This window comes from Pichia membranifaciens (assembly GCF_001661235.1).
Source record: "Pichia membranifaciens NRRL Y-2026 unplaced genomic scaffold PICMEscaffold_1, whole genome shotgun sequence".
NCBI classification, from domain to species: Eukaryota; Fungi; Ascomycota; class Pichiomycetes; order Pichiales; family Pichiaceae; genus Pichia; species Pichia membranifaciens.
The window spans coordinates 1,313,003-1,328,816 of NW_017566982.1; the positions used below are offsets into that span (position 1 = coordinate 1,313,003).

Here is a 15,814-nt window from a genome sequence, read left to right on the forward strand (position 1 = left end):
GCCGTATTTGCTGAATGCGACCTCCTCCACCGGGCCTGTAGGCCTGATCCAGTGGAACAGCACGAAAAGCGCAACTGCGAGCAAGAGAACCTTTTTCGTTCTTCCCACAGCCGGAGCCCTCCTTAAGTGAATCTTACTTTCAGGCTGCAGCTTGTCCCTCAGCAGCTCGTGCATCGGCTGTTTCCCCTGGTACATTTTGGTGTAAGCCGTATATTTTGGACAGTTTGTGAAGTTTGGCCAGACTAGAGAGGAGGGCCTGTGGAGGAAGAACGAGCACGAACAGAAAGAGAACAGAAAGACACGAGCCGATTTGTGACGGGCTACCGAAAAGAGCGGGGGTGGCGCTCATGCGGTCGAGGGTGAGTTGAGGGGGGCGGGAGGTGAAGATAGGTGGATGCCGGCGGGGTGCATGGGAGAGAGATAGAGATCAGAGGAGTGAAGCACAGCAAGAATAGCGCTGTCTGGAGTACAGACACAGGACAGGAGCAAGAATGTCTGAGCTAGGAATATTTGTGTCGTCGATTCCGCCCGTGACACGGACAATCACCTTGACGTCGCTCGTGATGGGCGGGTTGCACTCGTTGCAACTGATCCCGATCACTGCGTTCACGTGCCACTTCCCATTGGTGTGGCAGAAATTCGAGGTGCACCGGTTGTTGACGGGGTTTCTCATCCCCAACCCGCAGGCGATGCAGGGGATGATGGAGATCTACATGATGTACAGCTTCTCGAAGGGCCTTGAGGAGAGCAAGTTCAAGAAGAACCTCCCGGACTACATCTATTACTTTGCGATCGTGTTGCCGATCATCCTCGTGGGCTCGTACGCGGCAATGCCGCCGCTGTACTCGTTGAGTCCGGCGTTGTTGTCCGCGTTGACCTTCACCTGGTCGATCTTGAACTACAACCAGCAGGTGAACTTCTACTTCATGCCCATCAAGGCGTCGCTTCTCCCGGCGGTCTCGTTGGGGTTCCGCCTTCTCGTCGACGGCCAGGAGAGCTTCATCTTGGCCTTGCTGGGCTTTGCCGCCGCGTACGTCTACAACTGCATCGAGACGCGGTCCCTGGGTCCACTCATGTCCATCATCACGGGCAAGGAGCCCGAGGTGAACCCGAACAACAACCGTCTCGGCACCGTCAACACCATGGCCCACGCCTGGTTCTACTCGACGGGCTACCTCGGGGCGCCCCGCTGGCTGCGCCGCGTCCTCTCGAGGTTCACCGGCGTCGACTACGACTCTCCGACCTACAACCGCAGAGGCTTCACCGCCTTTGCTGCCAAGAAGAGTACCTCTGCCGGCACTGGGTCCTCCGCCGCCGCTCGTGCAGCCGGCAACGTCTTCTTCCGTGGAGAGGGCAGGCGTTTGGGCAGCGGCAAGGAGTAGAGCCTGTCCGACCCCTCCTCCCCGTCTTCCCACCCCCAGCTCCAGCCCCGGCTCCAGTCTGTGTACTTACTACATGTGTATAACGTAATGGAAAAGCTACGCTCAGATGCCCGCTCCGTCTTTTTCCTTTTCCCGCCGGCGCCACACCCGCCCCCGCCCCCCGGCACCCTGCGACTATTTAAAGGCGGCGCCCCCCGCCGGCCACTGTCCGCCGAGAGACACGCCGCCGGGGCGCCCGCAACGGCGGCCGGCGTTTCAGGAGGCCTCCCACACACAAGCACAATGACGGTGCCGGAGATTGCACCCACAGACGCCCCGCTCTGGCTGTTCGGCTACGGCTCGCTCCTGTTCAAGCCCCCGCTGCACCACCTGCCCATCTCCAAAGACTTCCGGCGCTTCGACGGCCATGTCCAGGGTTTCATCCGCCGCTTCTGGCAGTCCTCCTACGACAACCGGGGTACCCCCGAGTATAAGGGCCGCGTTGTGACCATTGTCCCCGCGCGGGACGTCGCGGCCACCCCCGCCTTCCACGCCTCCGTCCGCGAGCACGAGCTTGCGCACCTGCCGCCGGCAGCTGCCGCCGCCGTCCTGGCGGACGCGGACCGCCTTCACGCGGAGCTTGCCGTCGGCGGGTGTGTCTACTACGTCCCGCCGCAACACGCGCGCGCCGCCCGCGCATACCTCGACTTCCGCGAGAAGGACGGCTACGCCGCCGAGGAGGTGGTTTTCCACGTCTCTGCCCCGGCGGACGCGGACGCGGGCGAGGACGTGGACGAGATTCTGGCGGGCCTGCCGCGCGACGCCGCCGGGCGCCGGCTAATCCGCTGCGTCGTGTACGTGGGCTCGCCGGCGAACGCGAGCTTCGTGGGGCCGGAGCACGTCGACACGACGGCGGCCCGGATCCACAAGGCCGTCGGCCCCAGCGGGCCTAACATCGAGTACCTCCTGCTGCTCCAGCGCGAGGATCCGGCAGACACGTACTTGCAGACGCTCAAGGAGCGGGTCGAACTGCTGGCGGCAGCCGGCGGTGCTGCTGCAGAAGCTTTATAGAGTCTAGATACCGTATATACCCAACGTACTCGTCCACCAACGCCGCCCGGCGAATTTGCTCGTGGGCGCTCTTCCGCCGACGGCGCGACAGCGATAAATGCGGCCGGGGCAGTCAACCGGCCCAGGGCCACCCCGAAAGATAAGCGAAGATTGCCTATAGGACTGGAGTACCGAAGAAAAGAAGAAGAAAAGAAGAAGAAGAGTTGCACATTCATGAGTACGCACTTAGCTGCAGCCAACGGCAGCGTGGATGTGATGCAACAGCGATGGCTTTGGAAAACACAACGTCAACGGTGTTGTCCACGATCGGAACGGTCATCTGGTGCATACAGCTCTCACCCCAGATCTACTTCCTTCACAAAAAGAAGGACGCCGAGGGCCTCCCGCCCATCTTCATGCTGCTCTGGTGCATCTCCGGGCTCTTCATGTGCATCTACTTCGTTGTCTCGGACTCCTACATCCCTATGCAGGTGCAGCCGCATCTCTTCACGATGCTATGCTCCGTCGCCTGGGTGCAGAGCATGTACTACCCGCCCCACTCGTACGGCAAGAAACGGTTCCTCTCTTCTGCTGCCGTCTTCTACCTCTGCTGGATCGGACTGGAGGTCGGCTTCTGCGTGTGGCTCCGCCCCGTCTACGCCCACGGCACGCACTGGGAAAACCTCATCTTCGGCATCTTGGCCACCGTCTTCCTCTGCGTCGGCTTGCTCCCGCCCTACTGGGAGCTTCTCCACCGAAACGGACGGGTCGTGGGCATTAACTTCTTGTTCTTGGCGCTCGACAGTTCCGGCGCAGTGTTCAGCATGGCCAGCATGTGCATAGGCACTGTCGACGCCATGGGCATGATCTTGTACGCCATCATGATTGCCATGGAGCTCGGCCTATTCGTCTCGCAGGGCATCTGGCTGTTGCGCTTTCGGCTCCGTCGTACTGAGAAAGACGGCCCTGGCTCCGACGTCGAGGCTGTATTCTCCGACAGTTCTTCTGAGATTCGCAATGCCAGCGATGCCAACACCGAGAAGAACCCATCGGCCACAGTCAGAGAAACATGAAAATTCGGCCTCAATCAAACAACCATTCTTCTTGCTCTTCTCTTCAATATTGCTTTCAGCTAGGAATGTTATTTAGTCATGTCTATCTATAAATTTTTTCTATCGCTATGTACAGCTTATCGTTCGTATTGTCTTCCAGGCCAGTTCCAGCGTCGTATGACCCCCCAGTTAAAATCCATCTTTGACACAAACTCCTCAAACGAACCCTTGGCTTGAACAGCAGGGAGTTGCTCCTTCATCTTTTTCAACTGGTACTCGCTTCTGCACGAACTTAGCTTGTTAAACTTCATATCGTATGCATTCAAACACCTCAAGAGCTCCCGCTTGTCCCAATCGTTCAAAGCGTCCAGGTAAGTGTTGAACAGCGACACACCAAGCGGGTACTTCAAATCCACAAGCCGGGACAGTAACTCCTTGATCTCGTCAGCCTTCCCAAACACTTTCAATACATTAATGTATATCGCCAACAAGTTGTCATTCGGATACAGCATTCCATCACTTGTATCCCCGTATGCACGTGATATGTGCTTGTTGAATTCTTCGAGCGCAAAGTCCAATGGCATAACGGTATTATTCGTCCCCCATCTCACCTTATCATAAATGTTACTCTCGTAGAGTTTATAGACAGAAACGAATAAGGACGAAATAGAAAGCTGAGTAATTTTAAAATGGTCATTGATAGAGTTGTATCTCCTGAACGTGTCCTGAGGAGAAAAAATAGCCTCCCCCAAAAGATGAGACGAATTGAGTCTACTCGATTTAAACTTTGAATTAGTATACAACTCCCGTGCTGTATCCAAACAGTTGTAAGCTTCTAAATCCATATCACTACTTTGATTCTTTGCAAATTTGTAGAATTTGGAGATCAAATGCGATATATTGTTATCATCCATATTCTCAATCTTTAGATTCTCAATCAATGAAATTAGAGTTTTGACCTTTTGAGTGCTATTGATTAAAATATCTAACACAAAATAATTGTTCGTGCCATAGGTCCGATGATGTTTAAGGTACTCCTGAAATAACATGGCAATCATTTGTTCTGTTAACATCTTGTGATAATTCAGCTTGATTAAAACAAATTGCCAAATCTCAGGATACTTGATCAAAATATCAGGTTCGATTTTCTTGAAAATGTTTGTCAAGTCTTGAGAAATCATCTCTTCATTCTCCGAGTTGACAGCTAAAAGTAAAACAGAATTGCACAAAAATTTGATGTTATAGTCGACTTTAACATTGTACAATAAGCCACTGTTGGCAAGTCTTTCGACTTCATTAGTGTTACAGCTCTTCGTGATCATCACTTCCTTAAAACCTTTTGGCTTGAAATTCTGTAACTGCCAATGATCAAATTGCTTCTTTGCATTCTTAAACATTTGAAACGATTTTCTAAAATCTCTGTAAAATGACAAATTAGAAACCCCTAGCATAGTCGTCACATCAACTTCTAATGCTTTACTTTTCTCTGTCATATGATTCACGGCTCTTATCAACTTCGATTGTGAAATATTGCAATACCTCGACGGCTTGTTAGCATGTTCTCCTGTGTGGTCATAGGAAAGGTACCATATCATTTCGCTGATCTGCTCTAATGTATATGAGCTAGAAATGTTGTTCTCATTCAGAAAAAGTTCAACCAAAAAAGGTAAATCTTCTAATTTTGACCTCATAGATATTTGAAACAAATTATTAAACAATGCTGGTATAATGAGACTCCTGTCAAATTTGGTGTCAAATTGTTTAAAATGATATAGTTTTTCTTGGTCAATCAAATTCAACTCTGTTGAGAAACTTTTATAAAACTCAACAAAATATTTATATTCAAGCTCACTTGTTGGCTTTCTCAAAAGTAAATCATAGATGATAATGTCAGGGACATATTTTGATTTGGTCAACATAATTAGACACTTGCTTGTCGAAGGTTCAAATAGTGAGTTAATCCATGTAATAATATTGTCATCTCGACTTTCATAATTAGGTTTCCAACCCTTGTTCTCCTTCAGGCGTATTTTCAATATCTGGACGGCAGTTCTGAAGCTCTGGTCATTCACTATTTTGTCAAACTCTGACCCAAAAACATTGTCTCCGGCCAATTCTTTGCTAATAAATAAATTTGTAGGCTGTAGATTGTACTTTTGTCTGCTTTCCTCCAAGCAAGCATCTATCGTAGGATTACTATATGCAGGGTATTGTGCTTTCAAAATTGTATGTATTATTATAGCAAACGCTGACTCCACAGACTTGGAACCTTTCAGGGATTTAAAGGATATGTTCATTACATTCCGGCTGTCTTCATCGAACTCATCCTTCGAATCTCGTTTCGTTTTACTACTCAAATATGACAATAAGTGTTGCAAGTTTGAATTTACCTCTATCTGATTTAACAGATTTTTATCTTGCAGTGCTAATGATTGGAATGTGGTATACAAAGGTACCGACTCTTGTTTGGTCATCAATTTGGTAAACCATTGAGGCTTCGTAGCGCTTAGCTCGTCCTTAACACTATCCAATGATCGTACCTTGTCTGCCTGATGGCTCAGCGTAGTATATAGTCGTCTGTAATCACTGTGTATACATAGATTTTTCTTTCTGTAGACACCATAGCTTTCCTTTGTGTTGAAACTTTGATATATTTCGATTACCCCACTCGAAATTTTCAGGTATTGACGACGACAATTTGCATGAGTAAGTTCTTTTCGGAATAATGTCCGATCAACCCTTCTGAACATCTCTACTACTATGGGGGTAATAAAGAGCAAAATTGGACTCTAGTATAGCTTAACTTATCTTCGAAGATCAAGGCTGAACTTCTATTGTTTTTAGTGTTACCTATACCTTATGGTAAGCAAAGCAGAAGAGAGGTGGAAAGGAAAAAAAATACTGAGCGAGATGAAAATTCGGTGCTAACGAAGTTGAACCTAATTTCGGGGCCGTAACTAAGGTTGACAAAGTCATTGCGTAAGAAACCGCATAGCCTGCTGAACAAGGACAGAAAAGTCTTCATGTTTCATTGAACAATAAAAAAAGAGTATAGCTTATAATAAAGTTCAAAAACGAATGTATGGCTAACACAAGATGAGTAGGGTTCCACCACAGTATCGAGAGATGCTCCGGAACGCGTTGAAGGACGAGAAGGCAAATGATGAAAAGATAGAGAGACCACTCAAAAGGTCCAGAAGGCTACAAACACCTGTCCAAAGAGCAAGAGAGCTTAGAAATATGCCTCCGAAGAAACAAGAGCATGAACGATATATCGTTCATTTAGATGATGATAGTGATGATAATGCTTTCAGCTCTGGTAACCACCGTTCTAAGAGAGGCAGTCCGAATACCGCGAGATCCCAGCAGAACGAGATTATCAATTTAAGTGATGATAATGTGGATTATTCCGCTGGTAGCGAAAGCTATCAATTAAGTTCAGAGGAACCGAGAGAAGAAGCCAAGGGCGGTCATAAGAAAGCAGAAACAGAAGGAGATGATAGTGAAAACGAGCAAGACAAACAAATCGACGATGATGACGATGATGACGATGAGGATGAGGATGTTGACTCTCTTGAGTTTGAAGATGTCGATTTAAACGAAACTTCTTTCCTAGGGAACGTAGGAAGTGATGATGATAACGATGGCGTGAGTATCACAATAAGACAGCATAGAGCAACTCAGAAGCCTTCGCAAAGAGCAACAGTTGTGAGTAAAGAGGAACGAGTATATAGACGTGTTTTGCATTTGTTGCATCTTTTCGTCATGGTTGGACATGGTGTTTCGAGAAATGTGTGGATATCTGATCCTCAGTTATTAATGTCAATTCGAAAGCAAGTTCCAGATGCACTTAAACATGAACTGAGACAGTATCAAGCTCACAGAGTCAAAGCTACAGTAACCGCACAGTCTAAAACACGGAAGCTTCTTGATTTCTTGAGACACTTGATGGAATATTGGTTGAAAGTATGGACAGTTGATTTCAGAGCTCCGGTGCTATACAAAAAAAGTTGGACTGAACTTAAGTATCCACAATTACTTTATCCAAGTAAAGCTCAAAAGTTAACAAAGCAGAAGTTTCGAAATATGATTTTAACTCATACAGGCTCGAGGGATATAGCAGCTCAAGGATTTGTTGCATTATTGCGTTCGCTCAATCTCCCGGCAAGGTTGGTATTTTCTATTCAGCCACCTGATTTCACCAATATGAAAAAGTGTGATGAAAATGCAGTCAAAAACCATGAGGCAGATAATAGTAAAGAATTAATAAAATCATCGCCAACCAAAGGTAAAGGAAAATCGGTTGATAGGATCCTTGCCATGCTAAGGTCTAAAAAAGCATACAAAAATACTTCGGTGAAAACTCAGGATGAGCATGATGATGAATACGGGGAGCGATATGGCTCTTGGCCTGTCTTCTGGGTTGAAGTTTGGGATAAAGACTCTAAAAAATACATTACTATTGATCCTGTTGTAAAGAAATTTATTGAAGTAGTTAGTTGGAAATCAAAACTTGAACCACCAATGAATTGCGTCAGAAACAATGCATGGTATGTCATTGGATACGATCGTGTTGGTGGGGTTCGAGATATCACGAGAAGGTATGCCAAAGAATATAATGCGAAAATACGTAAGAAAAGAATCACTCGAGAAGCTAAATGGGAGACTTGGTGGTCATTGCTTTTGAGGGGTGCATGTTCGAAGAAAAGATTGAAGGATAATAGGGTTGATAAGTTTGAACAGATTGAGTTTGAGGAACTGGAATTGAAAGAAGGAATGCCCGCAAATATCAGCGATTTCAAAGGACACCCTGTTTATGTTCTTGAACGAGATCTTAAATTCAATGAAATATTGATGCCTAAAATCTCATGTGGTGGAGTATCTAAGAAGGGGAAAATCACAAACAACGCTGATAAGTTCATACCAGTTTATAAGAGAAGCAATGTCCATATAGTGCGAACTGCCCGAGGCTGGTTTATGAGAGGTCGTGTTTTGAAGATAGGAGAGAGGCCTTTGAAGATAAGAGAAAAAAAAGTCAAGAAGCGGAAAGGCAAAAAGGGTACAGAAGATGAGTTCCAATTAAGCGATGAAGAAAATGAAGAGGACGGTGATGATGGGAGGATGTATGCGGAGTCTCAAACTGAAAAATATGTTCCACCTCCTGTTGTGAATGGAATCATTCCAAAAAATGCATTCAAGAATGTGGATGTCTACGAGCCATGGATGATTCCTAATGGATGTGTCCATGTAAAAGAAAAGCTGGCTGAGAAAGCAGCTAGACTAATGGGAATTGAATATGCACCTGCCGTTGTAGGATTTGATTTTACTGGGTCCCGTAGAGATGCAAGTGCCAAGATTGAAGGTATTGTCACACTTGAAGAATATGAGGGGGCAGTTAAACTCATTTGCGAAGGATTAAGTGAAGTGGAAGAAGAGGAAAGAAGAATGCATGAAGATTTGATAAATTTGAGGGCATGGAGAATTTTACTTGCAAAACTTAAAATCAGCAAGAGGTTACTTCATGAGCATGGTGAAGTTGAAGAAGATGAAGAGGAGAATACCGCTTCCAGTGTTGACGAAGCAAGTGATAGTGATTCAGAAGAATTTGAAACTGGTGGATTTGTATTGGGAAATGCTGGTGCACAAAACACTACGTCAAGTCGTACTAGAAGTCATTATACTGATCATCCAGCTTTTGAAGCTGAGGTGCCAGGCTCCGATATGAGTGCTAGTGATTTTGGTTCCGACATGGATAATGATGAAGGTGAGGGGATCAGCATTGAACAAGTGAACAGTTTGAGGACACGTGAGAAAAAAAAATCTAGAAAGAAAGATCGTGAGGAGCAGAGTGAAAGCAATGGTTTCAGCCTGGGCAATGCATCCGAATCTATTTCAAGGATTGGAAGTGGGCTCACCATGGAAAATGATGAGCTGATATATAACCCAGATGGGGGAGACGTTGAGATGAGTGATGACGAAGAGGAGAGCGACTATAAGGAGGAAGTGAGCGATGGCAAGAATCAGAACAGAATGGAACAGCTTGATCAAGACTTCGCAGATTTCATGGGCGGCATGGAGGAAACGAGACATGTTACAGAAACCAATGATGATGGGTCAGGAAGTTTTAGGGAAAAGCAGAATTTGGACGGCAACATTGAGAGCGGAACTGTTGATGAAGGTACAGCGGAAACCGAAGAACCCAAAAAGCGTAGTGATGACAACTACGACTTTGAATATAGTGACTAGGTTACCGTAGGTGAAAGAATCTTTTGTTCTGGAATTTACTAATAGTTATTACTTTAATTATACAAGGTCTATTTTTTGTGTACATTATATGTTAGGATGTATAAGTTTGCTAATCCTTTTTGTGAAGCATTCTCTTCTTCTCTGCTGCCTTCCGTTCTAAAAGCTTCTGTTCTCTTAAATCATCAAGTTTAGCCTGCTTGAGTGTTCTCTCTTCATCTTCCAAGATTTCCGTACCAGTTGCCTCCATATCATCACTGTCATACGCGTCACGGTCGTAGTAGTTTCTTTTCTTTCCTCTATTGAAGATCTCCCAGATTTCCTCTTTGTTGTAACCTTGAGATTCCATTCGTCTTTTCTTTTCCTTGCGTATTCTGTTATGGTATTCGACGTTATCGCCGTAGCCTTCCTCTTCCTCTTCTTCATCGTCAACTATGAATCCATCATCCTCATAATCATCGTAGCCGTTACCGTAGCCATAGTCGTCGGAACCGTCGGAGTCCCCGGCATCGATACCATATGCATCTTGAGATTTGCTTCCGGAAAGTTTCCGTCTGGTACTTGGGTATGTTTGGCCTGACTGTTTAGATTGAAGCTGGGATTGTCTCTTCTTGAGTTTACTGAGTAGGTCAGGATTTGGTTGTGCCAAGGCAGGTTTTCTTCGCTGAGGGTTGGAAGATGCGCTCGACGACGCTTTGAAAGGTCGGCTCCGAGGGCCTGTTGAGATATCTAGCTTATGAGAGGCTCGAGGCGGTGGAGAGGCAGGGGGACGTGAGCCGTTTCTTCTCGATGACAAAGCCGACGAGTGAAGATATTCATTTTCTCGGCTTCGGGATTTCTGTAGTGACTGGTAGGCCTTGCTAGGCTCGTTACCGATGTGCTTTTTGGCCGTCTTGAATGGCGTTGAGGCCACCACAGGCTTTTCTATCGACTCCGCCTGTTTCATCAACTCCCGGAAAGACAGTTTCGGGGCCGCGGTACCGCTGTCAGCGGCAGGAGACGTGGAGCTTTTCAGATACGGTTTGTTCTTGAACCTCGATTTAGTTGCCACAGACACCGGAGGAGATGCCGAGCTGCTCTGGCCTGCACTTTTGGCCAGCAGGGACGCCGAAGCGGGCTTCATGGAGCGAGATCTCGCAGCAGAATCCGGCTGTGACTTTGTCCGTGACCTGCTCTTCGAGCTGCTAGCTCCTGCTTTGCGTTCCTGGAGCTTTTCTTTCTCCTTTCGTCTAGCCTCCTTCAAGCGGCGCACGGCCGGATCCTCGTCGTCAAAGTACGTTTTTGGTTGTGTTTTTCCCAGCTGGAGCGTCCGGTGTGCTGCCACTGCCGGCGATGCCTTCGAGCCGGCGGGGCTCTTTGCCTGCGAGGAGGACGCCTTCGACTGGTTTGACAGACCTGAGAGCCTGGCCTTCTCTTCCAGCTTCTTGTCCTTTGTGATCTGCGACAAGAGTGAGGCAAAGCTCATGTTCACCGACGTTTCCTAGGCCTACGAAGGGGTCTCAGCACGGTGAGCAATGGGGTGTTTCTCTTGTTGCAGAGTCCTGGGGCCCCAGATGGCCGCAAGAGCAGCGGAGCCAATGCTCATCTGTGGGACGGATGCAGATTCATGTGCCCTCCTCTCGAGCTCTCTCCGAAAACATTTTTCGGCGATTTTCCGGTCACGTGATGGGAGGGAGACAAAACGAACAACAAGACTGCAACAAAGCTGGGCCCCGGAGCCAGGGTAGAGTACAGGGGTTTTATTGATTAGAAGAGATAGACAACTAGAAAGAGAAAGAAGAAGTAGAAAGGAAGGCCGGACGGCGGGCGGCGGACAGACGCCGTGTATAAACGTCAACTGCGGAGGCTCTGTCTGGCCTGGCCGTGCTCCTGCGCCGGCCGGTCGTTCTGGCTCACTGCGCTCTCAGACAATCAAGTATCTTATTGGAATGTGGATCAACTTGATCAAGTAGCCCACAACACCCATCATGATGAAGCCCATGCCCACGGCTCTGATCAACTGCAGGTACTCCTTCTGCGAAGGCTTGGTGCACTTCTGGACGAACCGGGCGCCGTCCTTCATGAACTCCACTGGAGCGTCGGTGATTTTCTCGATGTCTGCCATAATGTCTTGTGTGTTTGCTGTTGCAGTTTGCCGCTTGCTGTGGCTGTCTCCTTGTCCTCTGTCCGTCGCCCCGTTGCCTCTCTTTCCGTGCTGAACAAGTACACGTCTCAGCTTCGTCGCTCGCTGTCCTCGACGCTACCGCTTTTTCGCAGCGGCGACGTGATTTTTTGTGCGGGGGGCCGATCGGCGTAAAATGGTTTTCTATGTGGTTCGTCTGGGGTTACACATCTGTACGGAGTTGTTGCTACAGCAGGGTCAGTTGCCGAACCCAGTCCACTCTTCTTGGTCGTCATCGGCGTCACTCTCGTCGTCCTCGTCCTCGTCGTCTTCGGCCAGGTCGTCCGCGGCCTTCCTCTTCTGCTTCGGCAAGGAGGTATCTACGCCGAGCTCGTGCAGACGTTGGTCGTCAAGAATCTCGACCCGTATCTTCGCCACCAACGCCTCGGAGTGGCCCTTGCCGGACAGGGCCTTGAAAGGCTCGAGAAGCAGGCCCACAGGAACCTTCTTCTCCTCGAGAACGGCCTTCTTCTCCTCGATCCTGTCCTCTATCGTCTTCTTCTCGTCGCCGTCCGAATCGTCGCCGGCCTCGTCCTCGTCCTCGTCGGCCGGGAACAGCACGCGGTCAATCTCGTCCACCCAGACGTCGATTATGTGGTAGGTGATCGCACGCGGAACCTGGCTGTCGTCCTTCAACACAAGCCTCTTCATCACGCTCAGATACTCGCTGACCGCCTCCTCGTCCCATTCTCTCACGTCCATCTTCACGAAACACTCTCTCACCACGTATCTCATCAACATCAGAAACTTGTCCAACCTCCACTTGTCCAACTCCCTCCACTCCTTGATCATGACCGTCCAGAACGATTCAACAAAGTTGCAAAACTGCTCGTCGACAATGCACTCGCTGAACAACTTCGCCAAGTCGTTCGCTAGCCTCTGCTGCGGTCTTGGTTTGTCGCAGAACCACATCGTGTAGAACAATCCTTTCCATAGCTTGTTGAGCTCCGTTATGCTGATATTATCTGCCTTGCTCTTGGTTGATAGAAATTTCTTTAATGTTGCAAGAGCATTCTCTCTCACCGTCCTCTTGTTGGACGCCAACTGTCTCACAAAGGCATTCGTCTTCATCCTTGATGACTTGTGTATATTTCTCGGTATGCTGGAGTTTCTCCCTTGTCCTCTCAACTTCTCATATCGCAAAACACGTATGTAAGGTTCGAATTAGAGAGAACTGAAAAATTTTGAAATGTTAGACGGAAAAAAAAATGTGGAAAGGGAAAAATCATTTTCGGGCTGTGCACAGCATCAATCTGCTATCTGATTTCTTCTCATCTCATTTCTCTTCATCTTCGTCCTTATGGCCACTGTTTCCGCCCTCGAAATCCGTCTCCGAGCCCATCACGCCAAGTGCCAAACTGCAGAAGCCAGAATCATGAGTGGGAAAAACAATGCACAAGGCCCGCCAAACAAGAAAACCTACGTCGACTCTGCAACGGGACGCAAAGTTAACGATTATATACCCAAATTTATTTCAAGCACCCCTTGGTATTACGCAAATGACGCACTAAAAATCGATTCAAAGAGTCGTAAGAGAAGAACAGATGACGAGCTTTACGAAGAGATCACAAATAAAGCGAACGATCGATTAAAACATCAAAGACTGAACCCAGACGCCGACATTATACCAAATAATGAACCAAGGCCCGGACTTGGTATAAACGATGAGTTCAAAGTAGTCGCTGTGGCAGAAGATCAGGACTTTGAGAAGAAAATAGAGGAAAGTTCGAGGAGAAAGAAAATAAGAGAGTGGAAAAAGAAGGGAAGGTGTGAAAATTGTGGTGGGAAACACCCAAAGTCCGAGTGTCTGGAAAAGCCGCACTCAGTATTGTATGCTTATAGAGGCAAAAATGATAGAACGGGTACAGCAGATAAGACCGAGTGTTTTGTTAAAGAAGACACTGATAAATGGGATACCAAGCGAGATAGATGGCGTGGTATAGATATTGATGAAGAGTATGCAAAGGTTGCTGAAAATTTGAAAAAGAAAGAAGAAAAAGTGCTGCACGATTTCAAGCAAAACAATGCTGATAGCACTGACGCTGCTCAATCTGGCGAAGGAAAAGAGGAGCCAAATGACACAGATATTTTGATCAAGGCGATGATGAAAAATAACCCATTAGCTCAAGATCCCCTCAACCCGACAATCTCTCGCGTTCTTGACGAAAAGCCGAGATATCTTGAAGTTATCAAAACTGGTGAGCAATTGAGATACAATCCTAAATCAAGAGTTTACAAGGATCTGAAAGAAGGTTATTTGAATGAGCGTGGACAATTCATACCTTATTTGACGGGTGAGGCAGCTGAGTTTGAGAAGATGAAAAAATTTGCTAGAACAGTTCAATCGGAACAGAAAAAGAAATGGGTCGAAGATAGAGATAGTGTTCATGCGGTCACTGAAAAGCAATATGCAACAGAGATATCACCTACTACTGCAATGCTAAAGATGAAAGAAAAGGAAGAAAGGGATAAGATTGTTAGAGAAGCTAAGCGTAAAGAACTACTCGAAAAATATGGAGCCTTATAAACGGTAAACCATGTTCAATTCTACCTATGCAATATGAATGTCTCTACCCTTTTCACCTCTCCATCGAGAATAGCCCTTTCAATAAATGTGTTCAATTGTGGAGTTGGAGGACAGCATATTCTCAAGTGGTCGATAAAAAGTTTCCCCTTTATCGACAAAAAGAGCACCATATAATTTTGATAACTCAAATATTCACTTGAGATTTCAAAAAGTTTCAGCCTCATTGGCCTAGAAAGCATGGCAATATCAAACATCATTGTAGAAAAAATCGAAGAATTGATTTTATCATCCGAAAGTTTGAATTTCTCTAGGTGTGGCATTGTCTCTAGTAAAGCTTTTAAGTTGAAATCTGGTCTTTCATTTGTCATAGCATGGAATGGTTCAGGGTATGTTAGATAAGGTCTGTCGCAAATATAAAGATTATTCAAAGTAGCTTTAGTACACTCAAAAAAACAGTTTAATTCGGTCATGCTAACTGACGAGCGTTCGAAGGCTAGCGTTTTCAATGAAGCAAACGGTTTGCACTCAAGTAATTCCAATGGTATATCGGAACTTCTACTACTTATTGAACAACTTTCAAATTCAAGTTCCTCCAAGCTCTCCAAATAATCACTTAATTTATTGCCCTCATCCAAAAAGTCCCTTAGAAACCCATTTATTGAGGCCTTATAAAGTTTCAAATGCTTCAATCTCCAAGAGTTACTCGTAAATTTGGTGAGGATGGGACGCAAAGTTGACTCTAAGATTAGCTTTTGCAAATTTGGAGCATCTAGAAATCTGGGGAAGTCGATCATTGTTTCCACAGATTCTGTTACCCTACAGCAAAGGTCAAGTTGCTCTAATTTTGGTAGTTTCACTTTTGTCTTGAAGACTAATAAACGACTCCGGGTTCGTGGAAGATCAACTTTAATAGAAAGTATTTTCAAGTTCGAGGAAAAAGATAGTATGGAGGGTACCACGCCAAGTGCACTATGCTTCTTCAAGACGTTCATCTGTAACTGTATAAGATTTTGAAAAAGGTCTGACTTGGATTCTTTTATCATTTTGGTAAACGGAACTTTGTAGTCATCTCCTATTGTATACTCTAAGCATTTACATTTAAGCTTAGAAGCTAGAAGTAATTTAAAGATTCTCCGATGCTCATATATGTCATCCACATTTATTCTAATGTTATCAACAGTTATCTCTGATATCGGTACTTTTTGGTCAAACAATCTGAGGTATGATTCAAGTGAATGATAGGTCATGTATCTTTGGAACTTGAATATTCCTATCAAATATGGTGACTCTAGAATGGTCATCCTCCAGCTTTTACAGACTGAAAGCAAGTTATTCAAATCATAAGGAGTCAACAACTTAAAAATCTCCGATAAGATTTCAATTGGAAGCTGTTTCATCAAATTCTGAGCTTCGATTTTAT

The 15,814-nt window shown here is 46.4% G+C and overlaps 9 protein-coding genes across 9 annotated transcripts; 5 read left to right on the forward strand and 4 right to left on the reverse strand.

Annotated features, from left to right (window-relative positions):
* Positions 1-491: 491 nt before the first annotated feature.
* PICMEDRAFT_70524 (hypothetical protein) lies at positions 492-1,382 on the forward strand (the record flags this gene model as incomplete). The annotated part of the gene is made up of 1 exon (XM_019163664.1): positions 492-1,382. One exon carries the CDS (start codon positions 492-494, stop codon positions 1,380-1,382), a length of 891 nt encoding a protein of 296 aa, XP_019020044.1.
* A 318-nt stretch (positions 1,383-1,700) lies between these two features.
* Positions 1,701-2,336, forward strand: PICMEDRAFT_23959 (hypothetical protein; the record flags this gene model as incomplete). The annotated part of the gene is made up of 1 exon (XM_019162331.1): positions 1,701-2,336. A coding segment is annotated over one exon (636 nt), but the record flags the coding sequence as incomplete, so codon positions are not given.
* A 362-nt stretch (positions 2,337-2,698) lies between these two features.
* Positions 2,699-3,484, forward strand: PICMEDRAFT_70525 (hypothetical protein; the record flags this gene model as incomplete). The annotated part of the gene is made up of 1 exon (XM_019163665.1): positions 2,699-3,484. One exon carries the CDS (start codon positions 2,699-2,701, stop codon positions 3,482-3,484), a length of 786 nt encoding a protein of 261 aa, XP_019020046.1.
* A 58-nt stretch (positions 3,485-3,542) lies between these two features.
* Positions 3,543-6,386, reverse strand: PICMEDRAFT_89199 (hypothetical protein). The gene has a single exon (XM_019165040.1). It carries the CDS (start codon positions 6,211-6,213, stop codon positions 3,601-3,603), a length of 2,613 nt encoding a protein of 870 aa, XP_019020047.1. The 5' UTR covers positions 6,214-6,386; the 3' UTR covers positions 3,543-3,600.
* A 785-nt stretch (positions 6,387-7,171) lies between these two features.
* PICMEDRAFT_21379 (hypothetical protein) lies at positions 7,172-8,980 on the forward strand (the record flags this gene model as incomplete). The annotated part of the gene is made up of 1 exon (XM_019162198.1): positions 7,172-8,980. A coding segment is annotated over one exon (1,809 nt), but the record flags the coding sequence as incomplete, so codon positions are not given.
* Positions 8,981-9,818: 838 nt separating this feature from the next.
* Positions 9,819-11,171, reverse strand: PICMEDRAFT_9446 (hypothetical protein; the record flags this gene model as incomplete). Its single annotated transcript, XM_019165094.1, has 1 exon — positions 9,819-11,171. The coding sequence occupies one exon, from the start codon at positions 11,169-11,171 to the stop codon at positions 9,819-9,821; it is 1,353 nt and encodes a 450-aa protein (XP_019020049.1).
* A 438-nt stretch (positions 11,172-11,609) lies between these two features.
* PICMEDRAFT_29524 (hypothetical protein) lies at positions 11,610-11,810 on the reverse strand (the record flags this gene model as incomplete). Its single annotated transcript, XM_019162597.1, has 1 exon — positions 11,610-11,810. The coding sequence occupies one exon, from the start codon at positions 11,808-11,810 to the stop codon at positions 11,610-11,612; it is 201 nt and encodes a 66-aa protein (XP_019020050.1).
* Positions 11,811-11,984: 174 nt separating this feature from the next.
* PICMEDRAFT_89225 (hypothetical protein) lies at positions 11,985-13,052 on the reverse strand. Its single transcript, XM_019165041.1, has 2 exons — positions 12,333-13,052; positions 11,985-12,311 (listed from the first exon to the last, which is right to left on the reverse strand). The coding sequence occupies exons 1-2, from the start codon at positions 12,936-12,938 to the stop codon at positions 12,066-12,068; spliced, it is 852 nt and encodes a 283-aa protein (XP_019020051.1). The 5' UTR covers positions 12,939-13,052; the 3' UTR covers positions 11,985-12,065.
* Positions 13,053-13,242: 190 nt separating this feature from the next.
* PICMEDRAFT_70530 (hypothetical protein) lies at positions 13,243-14,394 on the forward strand (the record flags this gene model as incomplete). The annotated part of the gene is made up of 1 exon (XM_019163666.1): positions 13,243-14,394. The coding sequence occupies one exon, from the start codon at positions 13,243-13,245 to the stop codon at positions 14,392-14,394; it is 1,152 nt and encodes a 383-aa protein (XP_019020052.1).
* Between the last annotated feature and the right edge of the window lie 1,420 nt (positions 14,395-15,814).

Coding starts and splice junctions, on each gene's coding strand:
- PICMEDRAFT_89199 (XM_019165040.1), bottom strand. CDS start 6,213: ATGTTCAGAAGGGTTGATCGGACATTATTCCGAAAAGAACTTACTCAT.
- PICMEDRAFT_89225 (XM_019165041.1), bottom strand. CDS start 12,938: ATGAAGACGAATGCCTTTGTGAGACAGTTGGCGTCCAACAAGAGGACG.